We start from the raw sequence: 24,770 nt of genomic DNA on the forward strand, positions 1-24,770 counted from the left end.
CTGTTTGGCTGTGTATGTTTCTCTCAGTGCTGCCTCTTCCCCAGGAAACAGCAGAGGCCACACCGAGTACAACAGCATTTAATGGTCAGAAACAGTTGTACAGTGTTAGAGTCAGCCACAGAAGCTGTGCTGGAGGACCAGACCCAGTCCCCCCCACACCAGGCAAAGCAGTTTTGGGCAGGAGCTGGCCTGTGGCCGGGCCACGTCCTCATCCCTGTGGCCTAAGGGGAGACCACCATTTAACATCCCCAGCTTCCACTACTCTTCAGAGGAGGGGGTTTAAGCCCCACATGCAAGAAGCCCTTGCCCCAGTGTCAAACGGGATGCAAGAGTTAGGATTAAGGGGAAACCCTGTGTAAGGTATCATGGAGCGCGAAGGGGCAGGGGTTACCCCGTCCTCTGTCAACCAGAGCGGCTCACTTTCCCAGTTTCTTCATCCGTTCATCAATGCTGGCAAAGTTCCCCTCAATTGTGGACAGGTTCTCACGCATCGTCGTCTGCACCTGGAAGGCGAGAGAGCTGCTTTACTGTCAGGTTCAGGCGCTCACCTGGGTGAGGACTGGAGGCAGTTCTCTTGGAGAAGACAGAAGACATGGAGGAGAATTCCCTGGTGGTCCAGCGGTTACAACTCTGCAGGTTCACTGCTGGGGCCCAGGTTCAGTCCCTGGTTGGGGAACTAAGATCCCACAAGCCACATAACAAAGCCAAATTAGAAAAAAGAAATGGAAACAGCTTGTGGGCCCCAGAATGGGAAGGGGACTTGGAGCACCATGGACCTAGCATGGGATCTGCCAAACAGGCAGGCCTCTTAAGAATTCCCATCCTGACTTTAACCAGAACAGTTCTTTCATCTGTTTTATGTACTGAGGGGAAAATAGGATTTTGTTGAAGTAAGGGTTTCACTTGTCCAAAATTTTAGAAAACTGCTCTGGAGGAAGAACATATGCCAAGCACTTTATCTTGACAGAGCTGGGATACGAGACTCCCAACTGCAGTGCTTCCCTCAGCACTGAGAACAATGCCTCCACCAGAAACAGGACTCGCTATGTGCTGGGCACTGCTTAGAAAATGAAGAGGCGACGCTCACAGCTCAGCGTTAGGAAGGAAACGGCAAAACCAGGTGGGAGCCTGGCTCCAGGCTTCAATGCCCACGTTGTCTAGTGTGCTGTGCTCAGGAACATCTGGTTGAGGACCCAGGGAGGATAAACCCAGCTGAGACTACAGAGAGGAACGGTAGGTCTTACAGGAAGAATGGAGGCTTACTGAGCTCTTAGCGTTCACTCATATTACTTCCGCTAAGCCATATAACTGAAGCAGGTACAATTTGCCAGATGGTGAGATGGAGGGTCACACGTTAAGTAAGTTGTCAGGCGTCTCACGGCAACTGGGAAACCGTATGGAGACTCACACCAAACTCCTGCCGCACCACTGTGCCACCACGTGGGCCGAGGCAGGCCCCTCCGGAGCTGAAGCTGGAGGACCTTGCCTGTGTGCGCTGGGGAGGGGAGGCAGCCGACCAGCAGAGGAGCGCTCACCTGAGTCAGGAGGGCGGCGTTGTCCTTGAGGGAACACGCAATCATCTGCTGCGTGGTGTCCAAATGTGTCAGAAGCTGGCCAAACTGCATGGCTGTGAAAGGCCAGAAGGGCAGGCATGGCATTAGAATCCAAGACCAGAGGGGAGGGAACAGGGTTGCTCCCTTTCCAGTTCCCCTTGACACCCCTGGGGCTGGCCTCCCACCTTGCTCATGCAGCTGCTTGATGCTGACGAGTCTCTGCACCAGCTCAGGAAGGGAGGTGGCGACGGGGCTCCAGCGCTGCGTGGTCTCGTAAAGCTGGTGCACCTGGAGGGACGGCAGGCGCCAGCCTTCAGCCACACCCCCCGTCAGGGCCGGACAAGGGCCCCGCCAAGCGCGCGCGGACGGGGAAGCACTGCCCGCGCTCAGCTGTGAGCGCGCGAGGAGGTGAGCTGAGGGTTCCAGCAGGGACAGCACGTGAGGGAGCAGGACAGGCTGTCGGATGGGAGGGAAGGTCTCTTCCTGACCTTGCTTTGTGTGTCGGCATCCTCTACAGAAGCTTTATGCTTGGCAATTTCATTCACTTTTCCCAGCACACTCTGAAAGCACAGATTTTAAGGTCCATAGTAAGGGCATCAGGCCTTCCAAAGTCACTAGCTGCCTGTAATCCAGTTTGCCTCCACTTAATACCTGTAACCGAGCCTCCACTTGGTCCAAAACTGCAAGGTCCAGGGCGCCCACCTTCGCCTGCAACAGCTCTACAGTATCCTGGGGGCGGGGTCAGGACAAGTGTCATGAAGCAGACAGATCAGACTAGACGAGGCCACCTCATATTCCACTGAAGGTAATGAATAAACAGCTACAGATCCAAAAACAATTTTCTAAGCAAACCGAATCATGATATCCCCTCTGTCATCCAAACACTCCAGTTCCTTTTACACTCACCATGAGGCAGGCTCCCTGCAGACCTGCTGAAAGGGGATTCTGATGGGAAAAAGAAGCAAAGAAGTCAGTGGTTCTCATCTCTCCAGGTGATTACCACCTTCTCCCATCCTTTCTGGTTCCAGGAGGCAACTACTGGCTGCTCCTGTAACTGGAACCTGTTCCTAACTCCTCCCCGGATTCTGTGGAAGGCAGTGCACCCTAGGGCTCAGGATGTGGGGTCGGAACAAGTGTAACAGAGCACCTGAGCATCCTGATCACAGCGTACAGTGGCTTCCAGCTCCGTCAGGCGCTTCTCGAGTTCTGCCACCTAGGGGAGGGAGGAGGGGACACTGGCCATCCACCTCCCTCCCTCCTGCTGCAGTGGGAGGTCAATCCTGCTCTTGGCTGGTCTGCGTGCCCTCCCCTCCCCTCTCCCCACCACTCTGCCAAGGGATTTCTTTCTCTGGAACACAGCACTAATCACAGTCTTAAATGAGACATCAAGAGGAATCAAGCATTCCCAGCACCCTCTCCCCAGATGTGATTCCTTGGAGGGCAGCAAGAAAGTCTCCAGAGCCATGTCTTCTCTGGCCCCTTAACCAACATTACACACAGACACAGACACACACACACACACACACACACACACACACGTACTTTGGCGGCTTGAGAGAACTTGTCCTGCTCAGGCCCCTTAACCAACATCACACACACACACACACACACACGCACGCAGACACACACACACACACGTACTTTGGCGGCTTGAGAGAACTTGTCCTGCTCGGGCCGAGAATGCAGCTCATAGGTGATCAGGCTGCTATCTGGGGGGCCCCCGCCGGCGCTCCTGCCCCCTGCACCAGCCCCTCTGCTGTTCTTTGTCGCTTCCAGCTGCAGCAGTAGGCGCCTGGATCAAAGCAGCAGCACTGTTGTCACGACTTGAGGATGTGGGTCCGCCCGGTCACCTGCTTCTGCCTCAGGGTCAGCATTAAGGAGCAGCCGGGCCACCTCCCCCTTCGCAGCCCTGTCAGTACCTGGCTGGAGTCCCTCCACACCCCAATGAGCAATGATTTCCCAGCAAAGTCTGGCACCCACTTAGCCAGAGCTCCATCGGGGTCAGTAAGGTTGATTGCGGCATCTGGTCCCAGCAGCTTCTCCAGATGGGAAGCAACCAGCTGCTGCTTCAGGGCGGCCAGCTGTTTAGCCAGCACCACGGGGGTCAGCTTTTCCTCAGTGGTTGATTCCTTCACTGTTGTCTGGTATGAAAACAAATAGACAGTGAGGGGTGGTAAGAGAGAGTCAAGGGAAAAAATAGATCAAGACCCTTAAAAGATAGCTGTGGCTGAAAGTCATTGGGCTGCTCCTTACCCACTTACAGCACTAACTATAAATTCATGTGCATTCCCAAACTCTGAAAACCTCAGCCCCCTTAGGGAGGAGCTTAGGGAATCTTTCTCCTCCTGCTGGGAGGTCTTCCTCTGCTATGTAAGTCATAGCAGAAAGGCGAGAGGGGAGTCTATAGTCACCTTGATTTTTTCAACTTCAGCTGTCAGCTCTTGGACCTCATGCAGCAGTCTCTGGTACTTTTGCTGGGGTGTCTCCTTCACTCCCAGACCCTCTCCAAGCTAGAGAGCAAGCACAGACGGTGACATCACACCTCCTAGAACAGGGAACCTCAAGAATGTATTAAAAAAAAAAAAAACAAGAATGTATCCAAACCCAGTTTGTAAGGGTATCATACCCAACTAAGAATCCACCATCATCCTCACTCAGAAGACCTGCAGAGAGCTGGAGGCCTGGAGACGCTCCAGAGCCAACAGCAGGGGGACAAAGCATGCTCCCCTGCATCCAGCTGGGCTCCTCAGGCCCCCAACCAGAGAGGAACCCGGAATCCCACCTATATCCCTGCTCTCTCTTAAATGCCCACATGATAGGGTCACTGCACTATTCCCATCAACACACAAACAACAAACCATCTCATATTCTCCAGATTCATATCCCGTTCTTTTGGTTTTTCCAATTCGATCTGAGAAATCTGCCAAGAAAAGAAGATGGAATTGAGGGCCTGATCAAGACCCACGGCAGTCATGGTCTCAGTGACTGTGAGGGCTTCCATAAGACGGCTCTTTCCCCAAAGCAAATGTCAGTGAGGCCTGAGGGCAGGCTTCCCCATCCAATTTCCAACCAGTCTCACCAAGTCCCTTTGTGCCCACTCTCTTGTCTTTGAACTTGTCATAGGCAGCGTTGGGATTGACAATGATGTGCTCCACGCTGGTACTCGTCAGCTCCTCCTGCAGAAACAGGGAGTTCAGGCCAGGGGCAGACTCATCCCACCTAGAACTTCCCCGAGACTCACCCCACCCTAGAACTTCCCCGAGACTCATCCCCACCCTAGAACTTCCCCGAGCCCCCAAATCCCCAAGCCATTAGGAGACCGGGCTCTACTCTCCCAGGGGGAAAGGAGGACAGCGCCAATCCACGCTACCGACCCAGGTTCACCCTAGGAAATGAAAGCTTCCTGCTAAGTTTGGAGTCTCAGTTGTATGAATATTAACACCCTGATTCCACTGGGAACAGAGGCGGCACAACCTCCCCACCCGTTCTGTACATAAGCCTCCTCATCCCCTCCCCTTCCCCAGTCCAACTGGGCCCTCCCAGTTATCTGGCAACACGATGCACTCAGGGCAAGAAACCAACCTGACCTCTTTTAACCTTCCCCTCCCAAAAGTAAATTTCCTTGCTGCTGAGGAAGTCCATTTTCAAGCTGACCTCCCATCCTTGCTGGAGGGAAAGAAGAGCGATCAGGCTACTAGCTCCTGAGTATCAGAACCTGCATGTGCTGCTAAAGGGAAGGTAACAGCTTTTAGACACAAAAGGCGGCTGGCAGAGGACCTGGCCAGATGCCGTTTCCAGACTGCCCTGAAGTCAGGGAATGCAGGGGATACAGAGAAGAGGCAGATATTGTGTTATTTTTTAAGGGACATCTTGGAAGCAACAGCATAAGCTGTATCTGTTTGCCAAAAGCGCCCATGGGCAAAGGCCATACGGACATTCTGAAACAGAGACAGCTGCAGCACTTGCCTCTTCTCCCTGACCCTCTGCTGTTTCTCAAGCATGAAGCTCTTCCATAAGGAGGGGACATGGTAAACGAAGTGAAAGAAACTTCACCCTAGAAACTGAGGCAGAAATGTTCCCTCCTTACTACGTTTCTGTTAGCGGTTCAGATTCTAGTAACGACACCAAAACCAAGTCCTCCAGACCGCATGTCTCTCCTTCTATGTCAGCAGCCCGACAGGTCTCATCATGCTACTGAAGGCAGTGGAAGGAGACCTGGAAAGCCTTTTCTCGAGGGGTGGACATCACCTTCTACTGGAGGAAGGCAAAGAAAGTGTTCTTCCTTTTAACCACAACAATGGTTCTCAACCCTGGCTGCACAATAGAATCACTTAGAAAAGGGGTGGGGGAGAAAAAAGGGATGGGCTCACCTCTGTAGATTCTGATTGAATTGTTCTGAGGTAGGGCCAGGGCAGTAAGCCAGTTTAAAAGCTACCCAGGTCATTCTAATATGTATCCAGGACTGAGACTCTCTGACTGTCAGTGGGTACTAGGGGTTGACGGGGGTGGAGACAGGTTATGATGGACAGACATGGAGAAAGAGCAGAAGACACGGGCTCCACCCTTCATCTCTGCTCTTACAGAAGGAATCAGTGTGAGTGGCAGTTTTATAAACGAGGGAGGGGGCGGTTAAGGAGGAAACATCAACTCTGCTTTTCACCTCTTCAGGGAAGTGCTGGGCAGATGGGCAAGAGCTAAAAAAGATTAAGGGGAAAACAAAGGTTTCCCATATCAAAGTGCCTAGGGGAAAAAACAACTGAGCCAAAATTCTTCTCTCAACCTTCTCTGAAGCGTTATGGCCAGAGCACCCACTGGTCAAATAAACGTGGTCTCAGGCCTCTAAAAAGTGTCTGTCTGAGATGGACTCATGTTCAGGAGAGAACATCACCCTCTCTCAAGTTCACCCTCAAGAGTAAGAACATGCCACTCCTCCCTCTGACGATGGGGCAGGGAAAAAAAAACACCTCTTTGGAAGGCAGAGTCTACAGACTAAGGACAGAAATCACAGCTGCCATTTTGTTAAGCCCTTACTACGGGCCAGGCACTACACAGATGAGAACATACTCTCTTATTTAGTTTTCTAAAGAGGGAATGTGTGGAGTGAAAAAGGGTCCCCACACAGAGTCCGCGTGTCGGAGCTTCTGGCCCCGCAGGCACGGTCAGCGCTTTCATCTGACTGGTCCTGCGGCAGGGGCGCGTCCTGGGGCAGAAAGGCTGCCCCGCGCTGGCACCTTCCCAGAGCCTCTCCAAGGGTGCGGCCCCGAAGGCTCCGGTGGGCAGCACGCCTGAGCCCTTCAGAGGCACCGCCTCTGCCAGTGTCCTGGCGGTCTGGGGGCGTGGGCTGGAGGTAGTGCCATTACACTGATTCACGAGATGGGAAAAGGTCAGCTGGGGTTGGGGCTGAATAGAGGGACAGAAGATTCAGTAGAGACCAAAGGACAGAGAACAACTGCCCATCATAGCACACCCCGTTAAAAAGCAGATGAAAGGTCAGGCTTCTTACCAGCTCCTTGTGGTTTCCCCAGAGGTGAGAAAATCAAAAGAGTTAAAAGGAAAGGGAGTGGGGAAATGGGGGTGAGGGAGGGAAAAAAAAAAGACAAAATTGTTATTAGCAAATTGTCACATGCACTACATGACAGTCTTCAAATATACTGCATCACAGGGCCCAGGGGAACCTAGCAAAATTTGGGGGCCAAGAAATTTCAGCTGGGGTCACTGCATACCCCAAGAGAAAGAAGAGCTTGGGACCCTTTCCTCTCCGGTGGTCAGGTTGTCGTGAAGCTTTGCCGTGAACAGCAGCAATTCAGGATCACCTGGGAACTAAGGGTTAGGTGTTGCGAGCCAGTGGCGTGGAAGAAAGTGGGGGCAGAGAAGGCTGGGGGAGGCAGGGAGAAGCTGTAGAGACAGCAGAATGTGAAGCAGAGGCTGTGGAGATAAGAGTCTGAGGGCTTGTAGCTGATTAAGGGTCCATGATTATTAAGGTGGGTAGTTCATGGTTCAAGTCTTCCTGTCTCTCAGTTTCTCTAGTTTTGAAGAATTACACATTTGAATGGCAGAATCAATCATAATGCGGGTGCTTATGTAGGTGGCGTCATGTGACTTTGTGTTAAGCAGAACAAAATGAACTTTCTAGATTACAGATGGTAAGTTCAATGAAATGCGAAGTACCTAACTGCAGCCCCATCCTCATTCAGTTGCCAGAGGAGAGGCAGGGCAAATCCTGGTCCCTTGTGAAGTCTGGTGTGTTTGTATCCATCTTGAGTGCTTGGAAACTCACCCTACACTCTGAGGGATCCAGAGCAACTCTGCCATGACGTGCTAGCACAGAGTCCAAAAGACACCCAGATTCACAGCTACCAGACATGCGCAGAACATATTTCTTCAACCCTCTGTTCACAGGGGTTGGAGGGTATACAATGTGGAAAAGTGAGAGCCTTTCAAAAAGAGGCCTTATTTTAGCCCAAGCCACACAGATAAGGCTCCACTTCCAGGCAAGACTGGTTAAAGAATTGCCAGGAAAGGATGGATATATGTGTATGAAGAGACAAGATGGGACAGAAACAACTACATTCTGCCCCAGAGGTTTCAGCTAGATGCATCAGAACTCTTCATTCCCTTCTCACGCCAGGGTCCAGCCCAGCCAAGGCTCCTCGCTCAGCTCAGGGCAGAGGGGGGTCCAGGTCCTGTGACCTAAGGCTGGGATGTCTCTGCAGAGAGCATGTAAGCACTTGTGGGCGCACACACGCAAACACACGAGCGGAGGCGCACACACTTTACTCTTCTCTTGCCTCACCAAGCTAGAGGCAGCTTGATTAAAAGCTCAAGGGAAAAGAGAGGACAATGGGCCATAAGTTCAAGTCCAAGTCATGAGGAATAAGCAGAATTGGGGAGGAGAGAAAAATTTAAACAAGGAAAAGTGGTATATGTATATTAATTTGTAAATCATACGTACCACCCCCAAGTCTGACCTGCGGGTGGGTTGGGAAAAGAGATTTTTGCAATAATGTCTGTAACCTGGAGTAGGAACAGTCACCACGGGAGCCTACTAAACCCAGCCAACTTGATTAGAATTCTAAGTGCCTTGACCCCAGATACATGACTCCCCAGTCCCTCTCAATAATAACCGCCCAGACTCCCCAGGGCTGTTTGGCTAAGTGGCTGTGCCTCAGAGGGCAAGACCTGAGGTTCTAGATCAGAAACGGGAAGAGGTCACTGCCGCTCCCTTAGGCTGTTCAGGCTCTTTGCCAACACCACAGCCAGGGGGACTTCAGAACCATGACGACAAGGAAGATGGATAGTGCTGTAGAATAAAACTGTCCAGGATGGACCAACACAGTGCTGACCATCCAACCATTTCTAAAGGAGGGGTACAGAAACAGGAAGACTTGTGGAAGCACAAAGGATCCAAGTCAGTCCCTTAAAATGCATGTAACATCCCTTTCCTAGCCCATTTACCTTCCTCTAAAGGCTTAGCATAAGGGATTATTAAGATGAAGTTTTCATCTTAATCAGGTATAATCCACACTGCTAAGAAGTGAGGACTGCTGCTGTCCCCCTGTTCTTAACCCTTGTCCAGAATGGCTAAAAGCCACTCCTTTTCTCTTAACTCCAATTCAGTTTGTGAAGGAGAAAGGCAACCCCCTTCCAACTCCTGCTTTTAAATCCCCATGTCCAGAAGTGTTCCCTGTCTCCATGTTTCTATCCCATCCTCCACTGGACAGTTTTATTCTGCAGACCTCACAGGGGAAGAGACAATGATTCATGAATCATAGTTGTGTTTCTAAACATTGATTAGGAATCTTTAACCATGAGGCCAGCAGGCCCCTTAGTGACCCGGCGAGAGATGCATCAGAATTTAAAACAATCAGCTGCGACAACAGCACAGTGACAGCATGGCATGCGAGATGGCAAATGAAAAAAACATGCAGAGAAGAAGCACTGAATGGTCTTACTTGTGCAAACTAGTGTCCAGGCAGGGTGGTGAGGAGGGAGGATGAGGGAAGCATTAGGAAAAACTCAGGTAAGTTCAAGTGCGCCAACAGTCAATGAACACAATCAAGCATACTCTGTGATATCCCAAACTGTAAGGAAGAGAACTTACTATTTCCCATCTCAGGCTGGTGGAGGGTCTGGCATTATTTACCCTTTGGAGAACAGAAGGCCCTGCCAGGGCCCCACCAAACTAAGGCTAGGTCATTTCTTCCCCTTTCACATGGCATCAGGATAGGTATGGCATAAAGGGAGGAACTAATCCTGTCTCTAGTGAGTTTTCTAAACTTACTCCCCCTTGCTCCAACACTTAAAAAGCCGGGAGCAGAATGCCTACACAGACCCAAACGTAGGCTGTGGACTCAGTGCGGAGGGAATTCCAACTGGGAATTAGCTTTCCTGACAAGACATTTTAAGAAGTTTCCAAAAAGCGCATGGCCCAAATCAACCCAGGAGTGTCTGATACGCAGAGGGGATCCTCCTACACTGAGGAGGAAAGGGCTGGCCTGTGTGGTTTTCTGGTCCATTCACTTTAGAATATTTTAGCTCCTGCTAAAATTGTTTTAAAGGGATAGCAGGAAAATCAGGACCATTTTTACCTAAAATAAAACCTTCTACTATTTCCTCTTCCATCCTTCCCAATATGGGAATGGCAAACTTTCCTGTTTAAGTTAAACTAGCAATTACAACTTTTGGGGTGTATTACAGGGTATTATTTCCTTCGGCAGCCCGATTTCTTCCATAGTGGAGCGATCGAAGGAAGGTGGAGAGACAGCGAAGGTCGTCAATATCCTTGGACTACTTCTTTAAGTAAAAATCTGGAGACTGCCCTGAAAGGTTCCATTAAGAAGCTGATCAAATTGGTTGTCTCCAGGGAGGAACTGAGCATTGGCAGGCAGCAATGGGAACAGACACTTTTTGTTCTATGTGCATATATTACCTATTTTAAAAACTAATAAAATTAAAGTTCCAAATAATCTGGAGACTAAGGCAGAGCATGCTCTCGCTGGAGTTAAGAAGGTGACTGAAACCTCATGGTTCAGCCACAACAGTCTTGGGAAGGTAAGTGAGAGCGGACGAGCTGCTAGTGAGAACCCAGGCCTCAAGGAAATGAGGATGCTGGATTGTCCCGAGTACAACCAACTGCTCCTCAAGTTGCACACTTGCGTCAGTATTAAGAGCAGGGGCAGAACCATTAGTCAGCTGACTTCCCGAAAGCTGCCCTCGTAAGGCCCACAGGGACAGGCAGAGGCCAGAGACATTAGCTGACATCAGGAAACATCTCAGGCCTCCCCCACTCCCGCCGGGGCTCCTGAAGTTGCTGAGCATTTCCCGACCCTGCCCACTCCTCCCTAGTGATAGTGTCATTCTGCTGGGCCTTAGGTGATGGAGGCAACTTAGTTCCTCTTCTGTTTACCATCCAGTTATTATCGACTTCTATACTGGCATTCTGGCTACATGCTGCAGGAAATGAACATCAGCCCATCAGCCACCCCACTAGATGCTATTAAAATAGGCTGCTCAGGATCAGCAGGGAGAGACAGCCAATCGGGACAGAAGAGTCAGGTTCTTCCATGCCTGGGATGAAGGTCATGTCTTTTCATTAAGAGATAGCCCATGATTTTGAAAGGAAAATTACAATTTATTTTTTGGTTTGGAAAGGGGACTGCTATGATATTACCTGCTTGATCATGGTCAGTGACAAAGGGACAAACTTCCATTCATTATTTCACCATGAAGGCTTGATATTTTATAGGCAGAGCCCTAGGCCAGAGCTGAACAGTCTCTGGACTATGGCAGCAGAATGGAGTCCTCAGTATGTATACTCCTGCCCTTTGAGTCAGAGACAGCTCCCTAATAAGATATCTCTTGGAGTGAAGGTGTACACCTGGGTCCTGAGCAATGACACCATCGGCATTATCTTCAGATACTCAAGTGTGGGGGACAGACTGACATGCCAGCAAGTACAGAAGCAACAAGAACACACCACTCAGAGGGGACGAGGAAGGTGTTCCCCACAAAGAAGGAACCACTTCCACATGGGGGAAATCAAATAAGGAGTAAGTGAGTAGGCCAAGCCATACATTATAAGCCAGCAACCGGCATTCTCCAGAACTAACCAGCCCCACAGATGTAGCCACAGGACTCACAGACACACATACAGAGCCTGTTCCCACTGACTCTTGGTCACCACTTTTCTGAGATCTCACACCATCAATGTGACCCTAGCCCAGCTCTCCTTGCAAATTATAGAACCTAAAATACATCCTATAAGACATGTGAACAGATCCTTGCTCCCCTTGGCACTTACACTCAGAGTTTCCACTATGTTCACTTCATTCACTCAATTATTTTCTTTCATGTTTCCTACATGTATCCTAACTCCCCCATTAGCCTGGGGGATTTTTGAGGGCAGGGACATTTCTTTCCTCTGTACTGCACAAAAATCAACACAAAATGAACACAATCAATAAACAATGCGAAGTGGTTTCCCTTATGGTTAAAATGTGTCCACAGCTAATTCCTTCCTCTTGAGTTCTTCCTAAATCTGAAAGTGCTATCAAGTCCTCTCCTCTGCTAATATGAAACATCTATGTTCTTCATCAAATTCGTTCTGCTCTGACCAGCTCTCTTATCTTTCTGAAGTCTCCAATTCATTTTCCTTGCCTAGTGGATTCTGGATACTCATGTAAAAGAGTATTCCTCTATACTTCAAAGTCTAGCTTGTTAGGATGTTAATGAACATTGAGTAAGCGATATATTTTATGAAACAGAAGGTCTAGGTCTTAAACTCATGCACTTTTTAAGTGCTCAGGCTTCATGATTCATTACCATGGACTAGCATTACTGAGGCTAAGTCACTAGCACCCAGCCTGTTTTGAGATATTTCAATTTTATTTAAAAGGCCTAAGTATCCAGCCTCTTAGTTTTAATTCCACTGACCTGACTCTCCTTCCTGGCATTGCTCATTTGCAAGTCCTGCAACCTACGTACCACCCAGGCTGGGTTGGCATACCCGCTTATTGCTGTGGCTCGCCAGAAGAGGGAAAGGGCCTGCCTGGTAGAGAGAGATCAGAATCCACAGGAGTCCTGAGGCAGCACATAGTCTTACCGCATCAAACTCTGCTTGATCATCCTCAGGCAGGTCGCTGGTTTCATAAACATCTGGCTCGTTCCTGGCCTGCAGGTAAAAGCAGCGACCATCCAACCTCACTGCCCAGCACTACCCACCCACACCCCTGACCCCACTCCCTCTGAACAAGTGAACAGAGAAGTCAGGCTGTGATGCCAGGATTCTGCCCCTTCTTTCACCTGCTGGGTGAACAGCATGTCACTTCCCATGTCTTAACAGGGGTGGGGATAAGAGTGGGGATGACTGATGGTAAATGGTGAGTGTTAAGTGATTGACAAAGATGTTACCCTGCATCTGAAGGGTGACGCGTCCTCGGCAATCAGAAGTAGGAGAGGAGCCGTCATTAGGCCCTGCACACGCTACCCTGGCACAAGGGCTGAGAGTGACTCAGGGCCTTAGTACACAAGGTCCTATTCCAACCCCCCACCCCGTGAATGCAAGTAAGGCAACAACACAAAGGGAGGTACAGGCCGGCATGTGCGGGGCTTGGGGAGGAGGTTCCCTAGAGGACAGGAGTTCTCTATCTGGGGTTCTGTCACGGTAACCTCCTCACTCTTTGCAGAGTGAAGGCCATCACCAAAGGACCTGGTTTGTCTGTCTGAGGTGGGGGTGGGGGGCTTATGGGAATATCTGGGCAGACACGGGAGGTGTAGACACGGATGGATAAGCACAAGAGAACAGTGATAAGTGCCTGGAGACCATTTCTGGGCTGAGAAACCGGCGACTGCCGGAAAGGGGCCTTGTAGGCCGTCGCAGAGTCCAGCCCATTCGGGCCGGAGTCCGAAGGGCACTGGGGCCGGTCAGGGAGCTGGCGGCAGGAGCCCTGGGGGCTGAGGGGGGGGGGTGCAAGCGGAAAAGGCCACGGGTTGGTGTCTGTTGGGGGTCTTTAGGAGGTTGGGGGCGCGGTCTTGGGGAGCCAGGGCCGGCCGTGTACTCACAATGCCGGGAAGGTCGGCGTACTTAGGGTCCGCCATGGCGGCGGCGAGGCGGGGTTGGGGGACCGGGGCCTCGGCAGAGCCGGGACCGGTGCTCGGGTTGGGGAGAGGATGTGTCCTGGTCCGGGTTAAGGCGGCCGCGAAGGGAGCGGCGGAGGAGGCGGAGGAGCAGGAAGTCTCGCGACAGGAGCAGTACAGGGGAAGGGTGAAGCCAAACGTCGCGAGAACAGCCCGCCACCACACCCCTGGAAAGGCAGGGATTGGCGAGAACGAGGCCGGGAATGAGGTAATGGCAGGAAGCCGCCGCCTAGGATTGTGGGATATGCAGTCTTGGCCCACCCGGCTTGGGCGGGGACCGACGTTAACGCGCTTTGGGAGCTGTGTCGCCTGACTTATTTTCTTTCGTCTTTATAGCGAGTCTGTGAACGAGCTTTTACAATTCCTGGTTTTCGGTGGATAAATTTGTTGTTCAGTCGCTAACTCCTGTCTGCTGCTAAGTCGCTTCAGTCGTGTCCGACCCTGTGCGACCCCATGGACGGCAGCCCGCCAGGCTTCCCCGTCCCCGGGATTCTCCAGGCAAGAACACTGGAGTGGGTTGCCATTTCCTTCTCCAATGCATGAAAGTGAAAAGTGAAGGTGAAGTCGCTCAGTCGTGTCCGACTCTTAGCGACCCCATGGACTGTAGCCCGCCAGGCGCCTCTGGCCTCCACTATCTCCCACAGTTTGCTCACATTCATATCGATTGAGTCGGTGATGCTATCTAACCATGTCAAGCTCCCAGAAATTAAATGACTGGGTGAAAACAACACAACTCGGTATGCTGAGGCACAGCCAGGGCTTTGAAACAACAATGTGTAAATTTAATAGAGATTTAATTATGTCGGGAATGAGAATGTTAACTAACCTCAGGTTAGGGCAGTCAGATAAAATACAGAGCACTTAGTTAAATTTGAATTTCATATAAACAACTAATAGTCTTTACACTATAAGTATGTCCCATAGGATATGTAGGACATACACATATCCATACACATGTCCCATAGGATATGTAGGACACACACATAAAATAGACACATTTTACTGTTTTATCTGAAATGCAAATTTAACTGGGCATCCTGTTTTTGAATCTGGCAATTCTACCACAAGTTCATAAATAAACACTTGGTAGCACCCTCTGTGCTCTTAATCCCTTCACTAATGGTTTTCAGACTTTTGAATTTCACAGTTTAGTACAATTAAAACAATATCAAACCTTTTTGAGGATAGGCATAGTATTGCTACTTTTTTATTTTGCCAAGTAAGTATTTGCCAAATCTATTCCCTACTAGTACCATCATTACTTAGTAGAAAAGTACAGAAGGATATACAGTACTCTCAGAATAAAAGATATTCCTTTGAAACAAATCCAGCTTTATGAAAAACCTGCCGCATTCACCAATTGTGTGGTGGTTTTTTTTTGCTGGGAGGGATCCATGCACAGTAAACTTTTGTCTGACCCTGCATTGACTAGCATTTTGAAACCCCTTCACTAAGGATGTCATCCTGGAGCCCCTGGGGGCCTAAGGTTGGGATGTTTCCTGAGCTTGCAGGATGCTGCAACAATTAGAAATAGTGCCAGACCAAGTGACTGGAGAGATGCCTGTTTTCCTGAGTTTAGAACTCATTGTCATTCTGTGTGTACTCTCCTGGCTCCTCGCCAGGCCTTTCTCTCCACAGTGCTACTGCCTTCCCATCCAGCTTCTTATGCTGAACCTCCTTCCTTCAGTTTCCTTAAGATTCAAGGTGGGGGAAAAAAAAGATTCAAGGTGGGTTAGGGGTATATGTCCAACTCAGAACCCTTTAGTTGTGTTCTGAGTGGTTAGGTCTTGTTTGGCCAGGCCATCATTCTCTCCTTCTTGCTTCAAGTGACCTTAGACACTTACCAGACGATTGCTAGGCAGAACCTCTCTCCCTCCTTCCTTTTTCTCCCATCACCCTGCTCCTCCCCCTGGCCTAGAGTCTCAACTCCTGCAGTCTAACTCTGTTGGCCAGCAGAGGCCCTGTGACGTGGAGAAAAATCAATCCTGCCAGCTTCTAGGTGGTTCTGCCCAGGGGCTGCAGCAGGAGTCTGACCGGAGGGGAGGAAGGACATGGAATTTCTAGACTTGGCTCTGTCTCTGTCTCTCTTTTTTTTTTTTGCCAGAGATGGGGGAGAAACAGAAGAAAGGCCTAAGAAAGGGGCTGGAGTCTTGGGACTGTTCAACAGTACTGCCTAAACCTGCCTGAAGCCCAAATGCAGATGTCAGCTCTAGAGGGCCTTTCTTCAAGCCCCTCTGGCCTTACCCACCACCATCATCTCTCCTCCATCACTGCTTTATGACTTCCTCCCTCTTGCAAAAGTTCCTCTGGGCCACCACCATCCCAGCCCCAAACTATGAGGCAAAAATGAGAATTCCCTGCTTTTGAATTCTGAGAGACCAAAATAGGAGCCCTGGTATCTCAGCTGGTAAAGAATCCACCTGGCAATGCAGCTTCGATCCCTGGGTGGGGAAAATGCTGGGGAGAAGGAAATGGCAACACACTGCAGTGTTCTTGCCTGGAGAATCCCACGGACAGAGGAGCCTGGCAGGCTACAGTCCATGGGGCCGCCGAGAGTTGGACAGGCCAAAATAGGAGACCACAGGCCAAAATAGGAGACCTAGTGGGGACCTAGTGTCTATGTGGGGGAAGAGAGTAGAGTCCTTTTGGATGTAGGAGGGGAAGGGAAGAACCAGACATCCCTTGACACTCCTCTTTGAAAACTGGACCCTGGACACCCACCTCCATAGGGGTACACGTAGCTGCCCCTGAAGGTTTGAGTGAGCTGAGGATCTTTGAGAGGGTTGTGGGGAAAGAGAGGAGGAGACGTGTGCCGCCAGTCTGGAGAGAGGACTGTGATGGAGGTGAAGGATGCCCCGGAATAAAGGAGGTGTCAGCGCTGTTGACTGCCTCCGACGGGCAGACGGGCCCACCTCCGATCCCTTAGCCCTTCCAGGGGGGTGGAGTCCGAGGGAGGGACAGACGGGTCAGGGTTGTGAGGGTGGGACCCAGTGGGTGACTTGGGTGGGGAAGGGGTGAGGACACGTTAGTCTCCGAGCGTCAGGAGTGGGGAGAGGAGGCGAGGAGAGAGCAGAGGTGCCGCCGTCCGTCGGTGGGCGCCCCGGGGCGGCAGCCCCCAGCCAGGGAAGCCCCGCCCCGCTCCTCCGTCGCCGCCCCGCCCAGGCCCGCAGCGCGGCGCTGCAGCGCGAGGGGCGGAGAGGCAGAGCGCCGAGAGAGGACCAGACGCCCAGGTCGCCCGCATCCCGGTGCCGCAGGAGAGAGGAAGCGCACCTCGGCCCTGCTCCCCAGCCTTCGCCCGCCTCAGCTTTCTGAACCCCCGGAGACAGAGCACCTGTCCTCCGCCTGGGCCTCAGCTGAGCCCCTCTCCTCCCGGAGCACACGCGACCTCTGCAGCCGAAGTGCCCCAGCCCCACGCCGGCGACCACCATGACCGAGACCAACAACGAATGTAGCATCAAGGTGCTCTGCCGATTTCGGCCCCTAAATCAGGCCGAGATTCTGCGGGGGGACAAGTTCATTCCCATTTTCCAAGGGGACGACAGCGTCGTTATTGGGGTGAGTGCCGCCCCTGGAGGGAATTTCGGAGAGGGGGCAGGATCTTTTACCCCCGCCGAGCTTCAGCCCCCAGCCTGTCTCAGCTCCCTCTCCCCGCCGCTCATCCTCCTCCATCCTTTTAGCCGCAGCCCCTCCTCTCCCTGCATCAGGATGGCTGGGTGTGGCCTGTCCAGGCCGGCGGCCGAGTCCCGGCAGAGTGGGAGGGGGCTGCTATCCCGCGATCTGGGGACCGGATTCCCCTTTGCTGCTCCCTGCAGCGTCCCCACCCCTAGGGCCAGTCCCGTGTTTTTCTGACGTTTTCCCTGTTCCCTAGGGAAGGCGCATCTTCCCTTTGTTATTGGCTCAGAATCTCTACCCCCCACTTCCCAGGAAGGGAGGGGGAAGATAGTGGACTGGCTAGATGGGAGGCGGGTTGTCCAGGGTCTCTGCCGAGGTACACGTGAGGGTGGACCCTGGGGTCAAGGCCTCCATCACCCCCTGAAGTAGTTACAGCCTGGACTTGGGAGGAGGGCACAGGTTTGGTGAAGGGTTTTCGGAGAAGAAAATACATTGGTGCCACACCCAGTTTGGGGAGGGGGATCCTCTAGGTCCTAAAGAAATGTCTGCCTTTCCCTCCCAGGTATGGTAGGAAGAGGATTTCAGACTCCTCAACTCACCCTAACAAAAATAACCAAACCCTGAGATCCTATCAAGCAGTTGCTTATTCATCCTTTCTCTTGATGATCCAATACAAAGTAGCAAGCCACCTACCTTGTCTTGACAGCCCCTACCCTGGAAGAGACTATGAAGAAGGAGAATTAGTATTTACTGTGCTTTTTAACTCTACATACATCATTTGATCTTCAAAACAACACTCTGAAGAAGGTATTAATATTTCCACTTTACAGATGAGGAAATTGAGGCCCAAAGAAGTCGAATGACTTTCTCAAGGTCACACTGTTAATTCATGGATCTGAACCTAAATCTGTCACTCCAAAGCTCACATCTTTCCTTCTGTATGACATTACCTCCACAGATTTCGGTTCTGGACTTTTAGCTGTGGTAGCCCCCAAGGGATTTCTAGGGAATTCCTCCCCTCCCCTCCTTTCCTGGGCCGGTTGGGACTGTCAGGCTATGAGGTGAAAGGATTTGGGGTTGAGTCCAGTCGGGAGTAGGACTTGAGGGGTGCTGGGCCAGGACACTGTAGCTGGTTCAAGAAGGGAGGAGCCCATATAAGGGCCATCCTCAAGGTCAGGGGCACTTCTTATGTATCTTTGATCCATAGTGCTTGGCACAGGACTTGATTGTTGAAGGAATGAAGGAAAGAAGAGGAGGGAGCCTGGGTCTTCGGAGTCGGTGAGAACGGGACTTTGAGTAAACACGCCTAGGAAGAGACTTGCCAACATGGCCTGTCCCCAGGGCCTCTAGTCTGTCACCAGTCTCTCTCACCTCCACTGTGGACTCAAATGGGTGCTTTTGCCTTGTGTATGTGCTTATGTATGTATGTTTGCCACATAGAGAGGGCCCCTGTCTCTCTTTGTCTCAGGAACCTTAGACCTTGCAGGCTGATCCGTCTGGCCAGGCTGAAATAATGCCTGGATCAACCCCTGGGCCTCCTTTCTGAACAGTCTGGACAGTGGGTGTTAGCCATGAGAGTCAGAGCCTGAGGGCCCCCTGAGACAGAAAGGCTGAGAAAGAGGACCAAGGTGGTGATGGAGGAACACACCCACAAAAGGCTTCCACTTTTAAGCCTGACTTCCTTGCTCTAGGGTGGTTAGGTTTATCTGAACCAACTCCCTTAGGCTCTCTGGGGCATCCGTCCTGGCATGGTGGGCCCGGGGCATGGGGCGATGTTGGGAGGAGGAGTTGTGTTGATCCATCTCGTTCCCAGCTAAATAGGAGAGACCCGGCGGAGGTGGGAGTGGGGAGAGATAAAGAGAGGCCCAGGGCCCCCTGCCAGTGCAGATTTTATCTTACTCCACAGCTGTTCCTTCTTTATCGGTTTCGCCTGATATTTGCAGGGCTGGACCTCTGTCTCGCTCCACATCTTGCCTTGCCCTAGCCCTTCCTGTCAGTGTCTCTTGCCAAGATAAGTGCTTATGGGGGGCCATTTTGTCTCAGGCAGCATCCTTGGTGCTTGCCTTCCCAGGCTTTCTGTTCATTCCTCGTTCAGGAGGATGAGGGCTGTAAGTGAAGTGATTGTGAGGAGTGCCTTGAGGGTCCCAACAAAGGGAAGGAGGTCCCCCACCCTCCTTCCTCTGTCTTCCTCCAGCTCCCTTTGGGGCCCGTGTGTGGGAACGGTCTGAGGAGTTAATGGAGGAAGCTGCTTCAGGATGTCTGGGAAGGCTGAAGGTGGCAGAGGCTCTTCTCTCTCTCCAAGCCCAGCCCCCTGCTCCTCCTGTGATGGCTCTCTGCTCTGCACTGCGGCTAGCTCTGGGCTACAGAGTCCCTAATGTTCGTGGGCTTTTTCTGCTGGGCAGAATGTAGGAGAATAAGCTGGGAAGACAGCTCCGTGAGCCTCATCCCCCTCCCACCCCACGACTTCTCCCTGGAATCTGGGGGATGGGGCTTAGCCCACGTTAATGGCCTGAGTCATAGTGGAAGGGTGTCTGGGTCACTGTCTGTGTGCTGTGTACCTCGTCTTGCTCTTTTGGTCGCTGGGAATCCACCGTGACTTTTTTTTTTTTTTTTTTTTCACCGTGACTTTTTAAGTGTGCCCCATCTATGTGTCTCTCTGCCTGTGTCTTAGCTGTGCATCCATACCAGACATGGGAGTAAGGAAACCCATAGCCTCTCTGCCTTCTACCCCTGCTCTGCTTCCCTCCTCTCTCCCCTCCCCGCCCTCCCTCATTCAAGCACCCACCGTATTCTGTCTCCCTTCAATTTCCTGATGGCTGGGTGGATTCTTAACGAGGCAGCAAACCGGGGCCACCAAGTACCTCATTTGGCAGAGCCAGGTTGGGGCCTGCAGCATTACTGGAGCAGAGTCAGCGTCGTCTGAGCTGGCCCAGGATTCTTCTGATGTCTGGCCGAGAGGAGCAGCAGTTCTCTCCATAGCCTTGGGGGAGTCTTGTCAAGGAAAACGGAGAGCGGAGGTGATGTTGCCTGTGGTCAGTGTCTCTGCAGCGTTGCCATGGCAACAATCCCCAGGAGTGTCACTATGGAAATCCTTCCTGGTGCTCTCAAGCTCAGTCTCTGCCAAGCGCTTTAGTGAAGGCTGAGAAGGTTGGGTAACTGTGGACCCCTGATCTTAGGCCCTTGCATTAGCACCCTTGGTGGAAAACACCAGAAAGTGCTGGGAGACACAGTTGGACAGGCGACAGGGACGCTTGGAGCGGGTCAGAGGAGAACACGGAGTCCTGGGCTGTGGGACTCTGAAGAGAAGCCCTCTGGAGGGGCGGTTTACATTGTGGATCTCAGAGGCATTCCTCAAAGGTGGAAGGTCTCCCTGAGTGTTTCTAACTTACGAGTCTTCTAGTCCCTGACTAATCGAAGTCATGGATTAGTACCTCCTTGGAGAGGATGGATGGGAGAACTGCCTTCTTCTGAGAAAGGGGTTGAGGTTGCAAAAAGAGGGTGATGAAGGGCTTTAGTTCTGCCCAGAAGTATTTGGAGGAACGCCCACATGGAGGGAGGAGGGGAAGGGAAGCCGTGATAAAGCTCTGACGCAGTGTTGGCACGTCGGTTCTGGGATCACTTTGACAGTGTGGGTCTGGAATCAGATTGCTTGGGTTTGAAACCTTCTTCTACCTACCTTTGAAACCTACCTCTCTGAACCTCAGTTTTCACATCTATGAAATATAATAATAATTATAGTACCTACCTCCTAGGATTGCTGTGAGCATTAAGTGAGATAATGTATATAAACTGTTTAGCATAGTGACAGGCACATCATAAACTCCCAATCAGAGTTAGATGTTATTTTTATTTTAGATGGGCTGTCTCCCCACCAGCTCGCCTTTGACACAACTGGGAAGTGGTTAACATTTCCCCTCTTACAGGTTGTTTCATCCAGAGATTCAGGTCCCTAGGACATTCTTGCTCTCTTCTTCCATCATTATCTGTGTTTCTTCAACAGATACATTAATGAAGAGCCTCCGGTGGGCCAGGGACTGTGCTTGATGTTGGGGGTTGAGAGGGGAACCTCTGTCTTCAGGAAGCTCTTGGTTTACGTGGTAGTCCAGGCTGTGGAGTGGCCTGGCCAAAGTCCTGGGAGGGGGCGTCGGAAATGGCTTTTGCTAACTGTGCATACACTTCCCCAGATTCTGATAAGAAATCCTCCACAACATACTACAGTCTGACTCAGAATAATTATGTGTCATGAGAGAGGTAAATAATGGTGACGTTTCCCAAGTGAGTAGTCTAGAGGCAAAAAAACGTGGAAAACTACTGGTCTAGTTATTCTTTTAAAAAGATCTGACAGAACAAATTCATCCTGTAATAAATAGAAAGTTAAAGGATGTTCATACTTTAACAGATATAAAAATCTTAGGAAAAAGAAATGAACTAGGTTTGAAACTTTAGGACCCAACCAAGCGTAGGAAGATGGTAGCAGGCCTTCCCAGAAACCCCAGAATTGTAAACATGGCTTTCTCTGCTCATGAGATTACTAAGTGCATCCACTTTTAGCTCTTGGATATTTTTTATCCTCGTGGTTCCAAGAATGCCACGCGTCCTCTCTCTCTGATCTCTCTCTGCCTAGGCTCAGGAAAATGAGTTCCTGGGCAGAAATTGCCTTCAGCACTTGGAGAGCGCCCTCCCTTTTTAAAGCGCCCACAGCACCCTCTGGAATCCTGTAGAGAAAGTGTTAGTCGCTTAGTCGTGTCTGACTCTGTGATCCCATGGAATGTAGACCACCAGGCTCATCTGTCCATGGAGTTCTCCAGGCAAGAATACTGGAGTGGGTAGCCATTTACCTTCTTCAGGGGATCTTCCCAACCCAGGGATTGAACCCAGGTCTCCTGCATTGTGGGCAGATTCTTTACCATCTGAGCCACCAGGGAAGCCCCTGGAATCCTATAACTGGGAGTGTTAGAGCATCAATCCCCAGGTTCCCAGAAGGGAAGAAGGGAAGGGTGGGGTTGGCTTGGGAGTTATATTTAATCCCCTTTGGCTGCATGCCTGGCTTCAGTAAGCGCGGATAGACATCACTGATGGAGAAGAGGTGAAAGTCAGTGGCTGAGATGGACATGTTTTGTTTGTTTCTGTTTCTTGGTGGCTGGATGGGAGAAATACTGAGTTAGATTACAATTCAGGAATCAAGGTTCAGTTAAAGAATAAAACAAAACAAAATTTTAAAAAATATATTACCACTGGGAAGGAAAAGCATTAAGGCCACTTTAAATCTATTTATTGAAACACTGTATGATTTTATTCTATGTAATAAGAATTTTATTCTTTGTAATAAAGTGTAATGATGAACTGTATAGATAAAAATGGTTTAAAAATGGTGAAAAATTTACAAAAGTCCTATGAATAATTCATAAACTCAGTCAACCTTAAAAAAAGAATCAAGGTAGATTTTTCTTTAATAGTAGTAAACATAATCTGGTCACAGCACTGCGCTGTCCTTATTCGCTCAGTCATGTCTGACTCTGCGACCCCGTGGACTGTAGCCTGCCAGGCTCCTCTGTCCATGGGGATTCTCCAGGCAAGAATACTGGGGTGGGTTACCATGCCCTCCTTCAGGAGATTGTCCCAACCCAGGGATTGAACCCAGGCCTCCCACACTGGGTTCTTTACCAACTGAGCCACCGGGGAAGCCCAGGAATACTGGAGAGGGTAGCGTATCCCTTCTCCAGGGATCTTCCCAACCCAGGGTTGCTGACAAGGTTGAAAACAAAGAAAAGCACCAAGAAGAGATTAAAACTCACTGAAAATCTGCCCCCCGCAAAATAGTGTTAACAATTTGATGTATTTGTTTCCAGTAGTTTTTTTCCTACATATATACATATAATGATTTTAGTAAAAGTGTATCATAAACTCTACATTGTTTTATAACCTATTTTTCACCAACAAAATACCATGACTATTTCACCAGCATTTAATATTTTACATAATTTTATTTATTTAAAAAAATTTAATTTTTGAATGTCTTGCATGCACATGTAACAAAATTCAAATGATATAAAAAAGACACACAGTGAAAATTAAGTCTCCTTCCTACTCCTCTTTCCTAGCCACCCAGTTCCCCTTTCAGAAGGCAGCCTTATAGCCAGTTTTTTATAGATTCTTCTAAAAGAATACCATGCATTTACAAGCAGATGCATATGTATTTAATATATGCATGTACTTGTTTTTACACAAATGGTAGCACACTATACAGACTGTTCCGTACCTTTTTGCTTTTTTATTTTTACTTAACGAGGAGTCTTGGAGATCCTTCTATATCGCACATAAGTATCCATCTCATTCTTTTTAACTACTGTATGATTTGTTGTAGAGATATGCCCTAATTTAATTAGCCAGGCCTCTGTTGACAGATATGGATATTTTGGTTTGTTCTAGTCGTTTGCTATTACAAGCAATTGAATGACCGTATGTACTCATATATTTAAGGGCCCAGCCAGTGCAGAGCATCATCAGACTATTTTTGGCCAGGCCACTGCGTCATGTGGGATCTTAGTTCCCTTACCTGGGATTGAGCCCATTCTCCTTGCAGTAGAGGCGTTGAGTCCTAACCTTTGGACCACCAGGGAATTCCCCTAGAGAAGGCATCTTAATTGACAGGCCTAGCAGTTAAGTCCCATCATCAAACTGTTTTATTTTGGCCACTTTGATAGATTAAAATGCTAATACAGTCTAATATTCATTTTTTCTTATTAACAATGAGTTTGTGCATAATTCATATTTTAAGGGCCATTATCACATCATCTTGTGATGTTATATTTTATGATAGCACTTAGGTATAATTTACTACAGTGAATGCACAAATCTTATGCAAACAGCCGTATGAATTTTATAATGTATTTGGACACCTATGTGATCACTACCCAGGTTGAGATCTAGAGCATTTTGATTGCCCCTTGAAAGCTCCGTTTTGCCCCCTTCCTGTGAGTTATCACTCCAAGGCAACTGCTACTTTGAGTTCCATCACTACAGATAAGTGTTGTTTACTCTTGAACTTTATGTAAAGGGAATAATAGAGTTTGTGCTCTTTGAGTTTTGAGTTCTTTCAACTCATTTTTGAGATTTATTGGTGTTCTATTATGTCATCCTTTTATTTATTTATTTTTTTTTATATTTTAATTTTTTTATTAGTTGGAGGCTAATTACTTCACAACATTTCAGTGGGTTTTGTCATACATTGATATGAATCAGCCATAGATTTATACTTATTCCCCATCCCGATCCCCCCTCCCACCTCCCTCTCCACCCGATTCCTCTGGGTCTTCCCAGTGCACCAGGCCGGAGCACTTGTCTCATGCATCCCACCTGGGCTGGTGATCTGTTTCACCATAGATAGTATACATGCTGTTCTTTTGAAACATCCCACCCTCACCTTCTCCACAGAGTTCAAAAGTCTGTTCTGTATTTCTGTGTCTCTTT

The 24,770-nt window shown here is 49.8% G+C and overlaps 2 protein-coding genes across 7 annotated transcripts in view; one reads left to right on the plus strand and one right to left on the minus strand.

Moving 5' to 3' along the window:
- Positions 1 to 62: 62 nt before the first annotated feature.
- Positions 63 to 13,831, minus strand: DCTN2 (dynactin subunit 2). 3 transcript variants are annotated; one of them, XM_043446877.1, is made up of 15 exons: positions 13,614 to 13,788; positions 12,655 to 12,723; positions 7,057 to 7,062; positions 4,633 to 4,729; positions 4,412 to 4,473; positions 3,965 to 4,063; positions 3,534 to 3,694; positions 3,195 to 3,345; positions 2,701 to 2,766; positions 2,460 to 2,498; positions 2,205 to 2,282; positions 2,042 to 2,113; positions 1,739 to 1,841; positions 1,536 to 1,627; positions 63 to 503 (listed from the first exon to the last, which is right to left on the minus strand). In XM_043446877.1, exons 1-15 carry the CDS (start codon positions 13,647 to 13,649, stop codon positions 417 to 419), a joined length of 1,218 nt encoding a protein of 405 aa, XP_043302812.1. In that variant the 5' UTR covers positions 13,650 to 13,788; the 3' UTR covers positions 63 to 416. The 3 variants fall into 3 exon arrangements, with proteins under 3 accessions (XP_043302812.1, XP_043302813.1, XP_043302814.1); XM_043446878.1 differs by lacking the exon at positions 7,057 to 7,062 and having other exon boundaries at positions 13,614 to 13,831; XM_043446879.1 differs by lacking the exons at positions 12,655 to 12,723; positions 13,614 to 13,788 and adding an exon at positions 9,506 to 9,509.
- Positions 13,832 to 16,724: 2,893 nt separating this feature from the next.
- KIF5A (kinesin family member 5A) overlaps positions 16,725 to 24,770 on the plus strand; it is a 29,506-nt gene continuing 21,460 nt past the window's right edge. For 3 of the 4 annotated variants that reach the window (XM_043447178.1, XM_043447179.1, XM_043447180.1), the window contains exon 1: positions 16,726 to 17,243. In XM_043447178.1, coding sequence (XP_043303113.1) covers positions 17,115 to 17,243 — 129 coding nt within the window. In that variant the 5' untranslated portion in view covers positions 16,726 to 17,114. Of the gene's footprint in view, positions 17,244 to 24,770 lie in introns of all 4 variants that reach the window. The other variant, XM_043447177.1, reaches the window with a different exon arrangement.

This window comes from Cervus canadensis, chromosome 25 (genome assembly GCF_019320065.1).
Source record: "Cervus canadensis isolate Bull #8, Minnesota chromosome 25, ASM1932006v1, whole genome shotgun sequence".
Lineage (NCBI taxonomy): Eukaryota > Metazoa > Chordata > Mammalia > Artiodactyla > Cervidae > Cervus > Cervus canadensis.

Bases quoted from the DNA above. Each gene is read 5' to 3' on its own strand.
- DCTN2 (XM_043446877.1), bottom strand. From the start codon at position 13,649: ATGGCGGACCCTAAGTACGCCGACCTTCCCGGCATT. The intron at 12,724-13,613 runs GTGAGTACACGG...TTTTACCTGCAG, and splicing joins ACGCCGACCTTCCCGGCATT to GCCAGGAACGAGCCAGATGT. The intron at 2,767-3,194 runs GTACGTGTGTGT...TCCCTCCCCTAG, and splicing joins AGTTCTCTCAAGCCGCCAAA to GTGGCAGAACTCGAGAAGCG.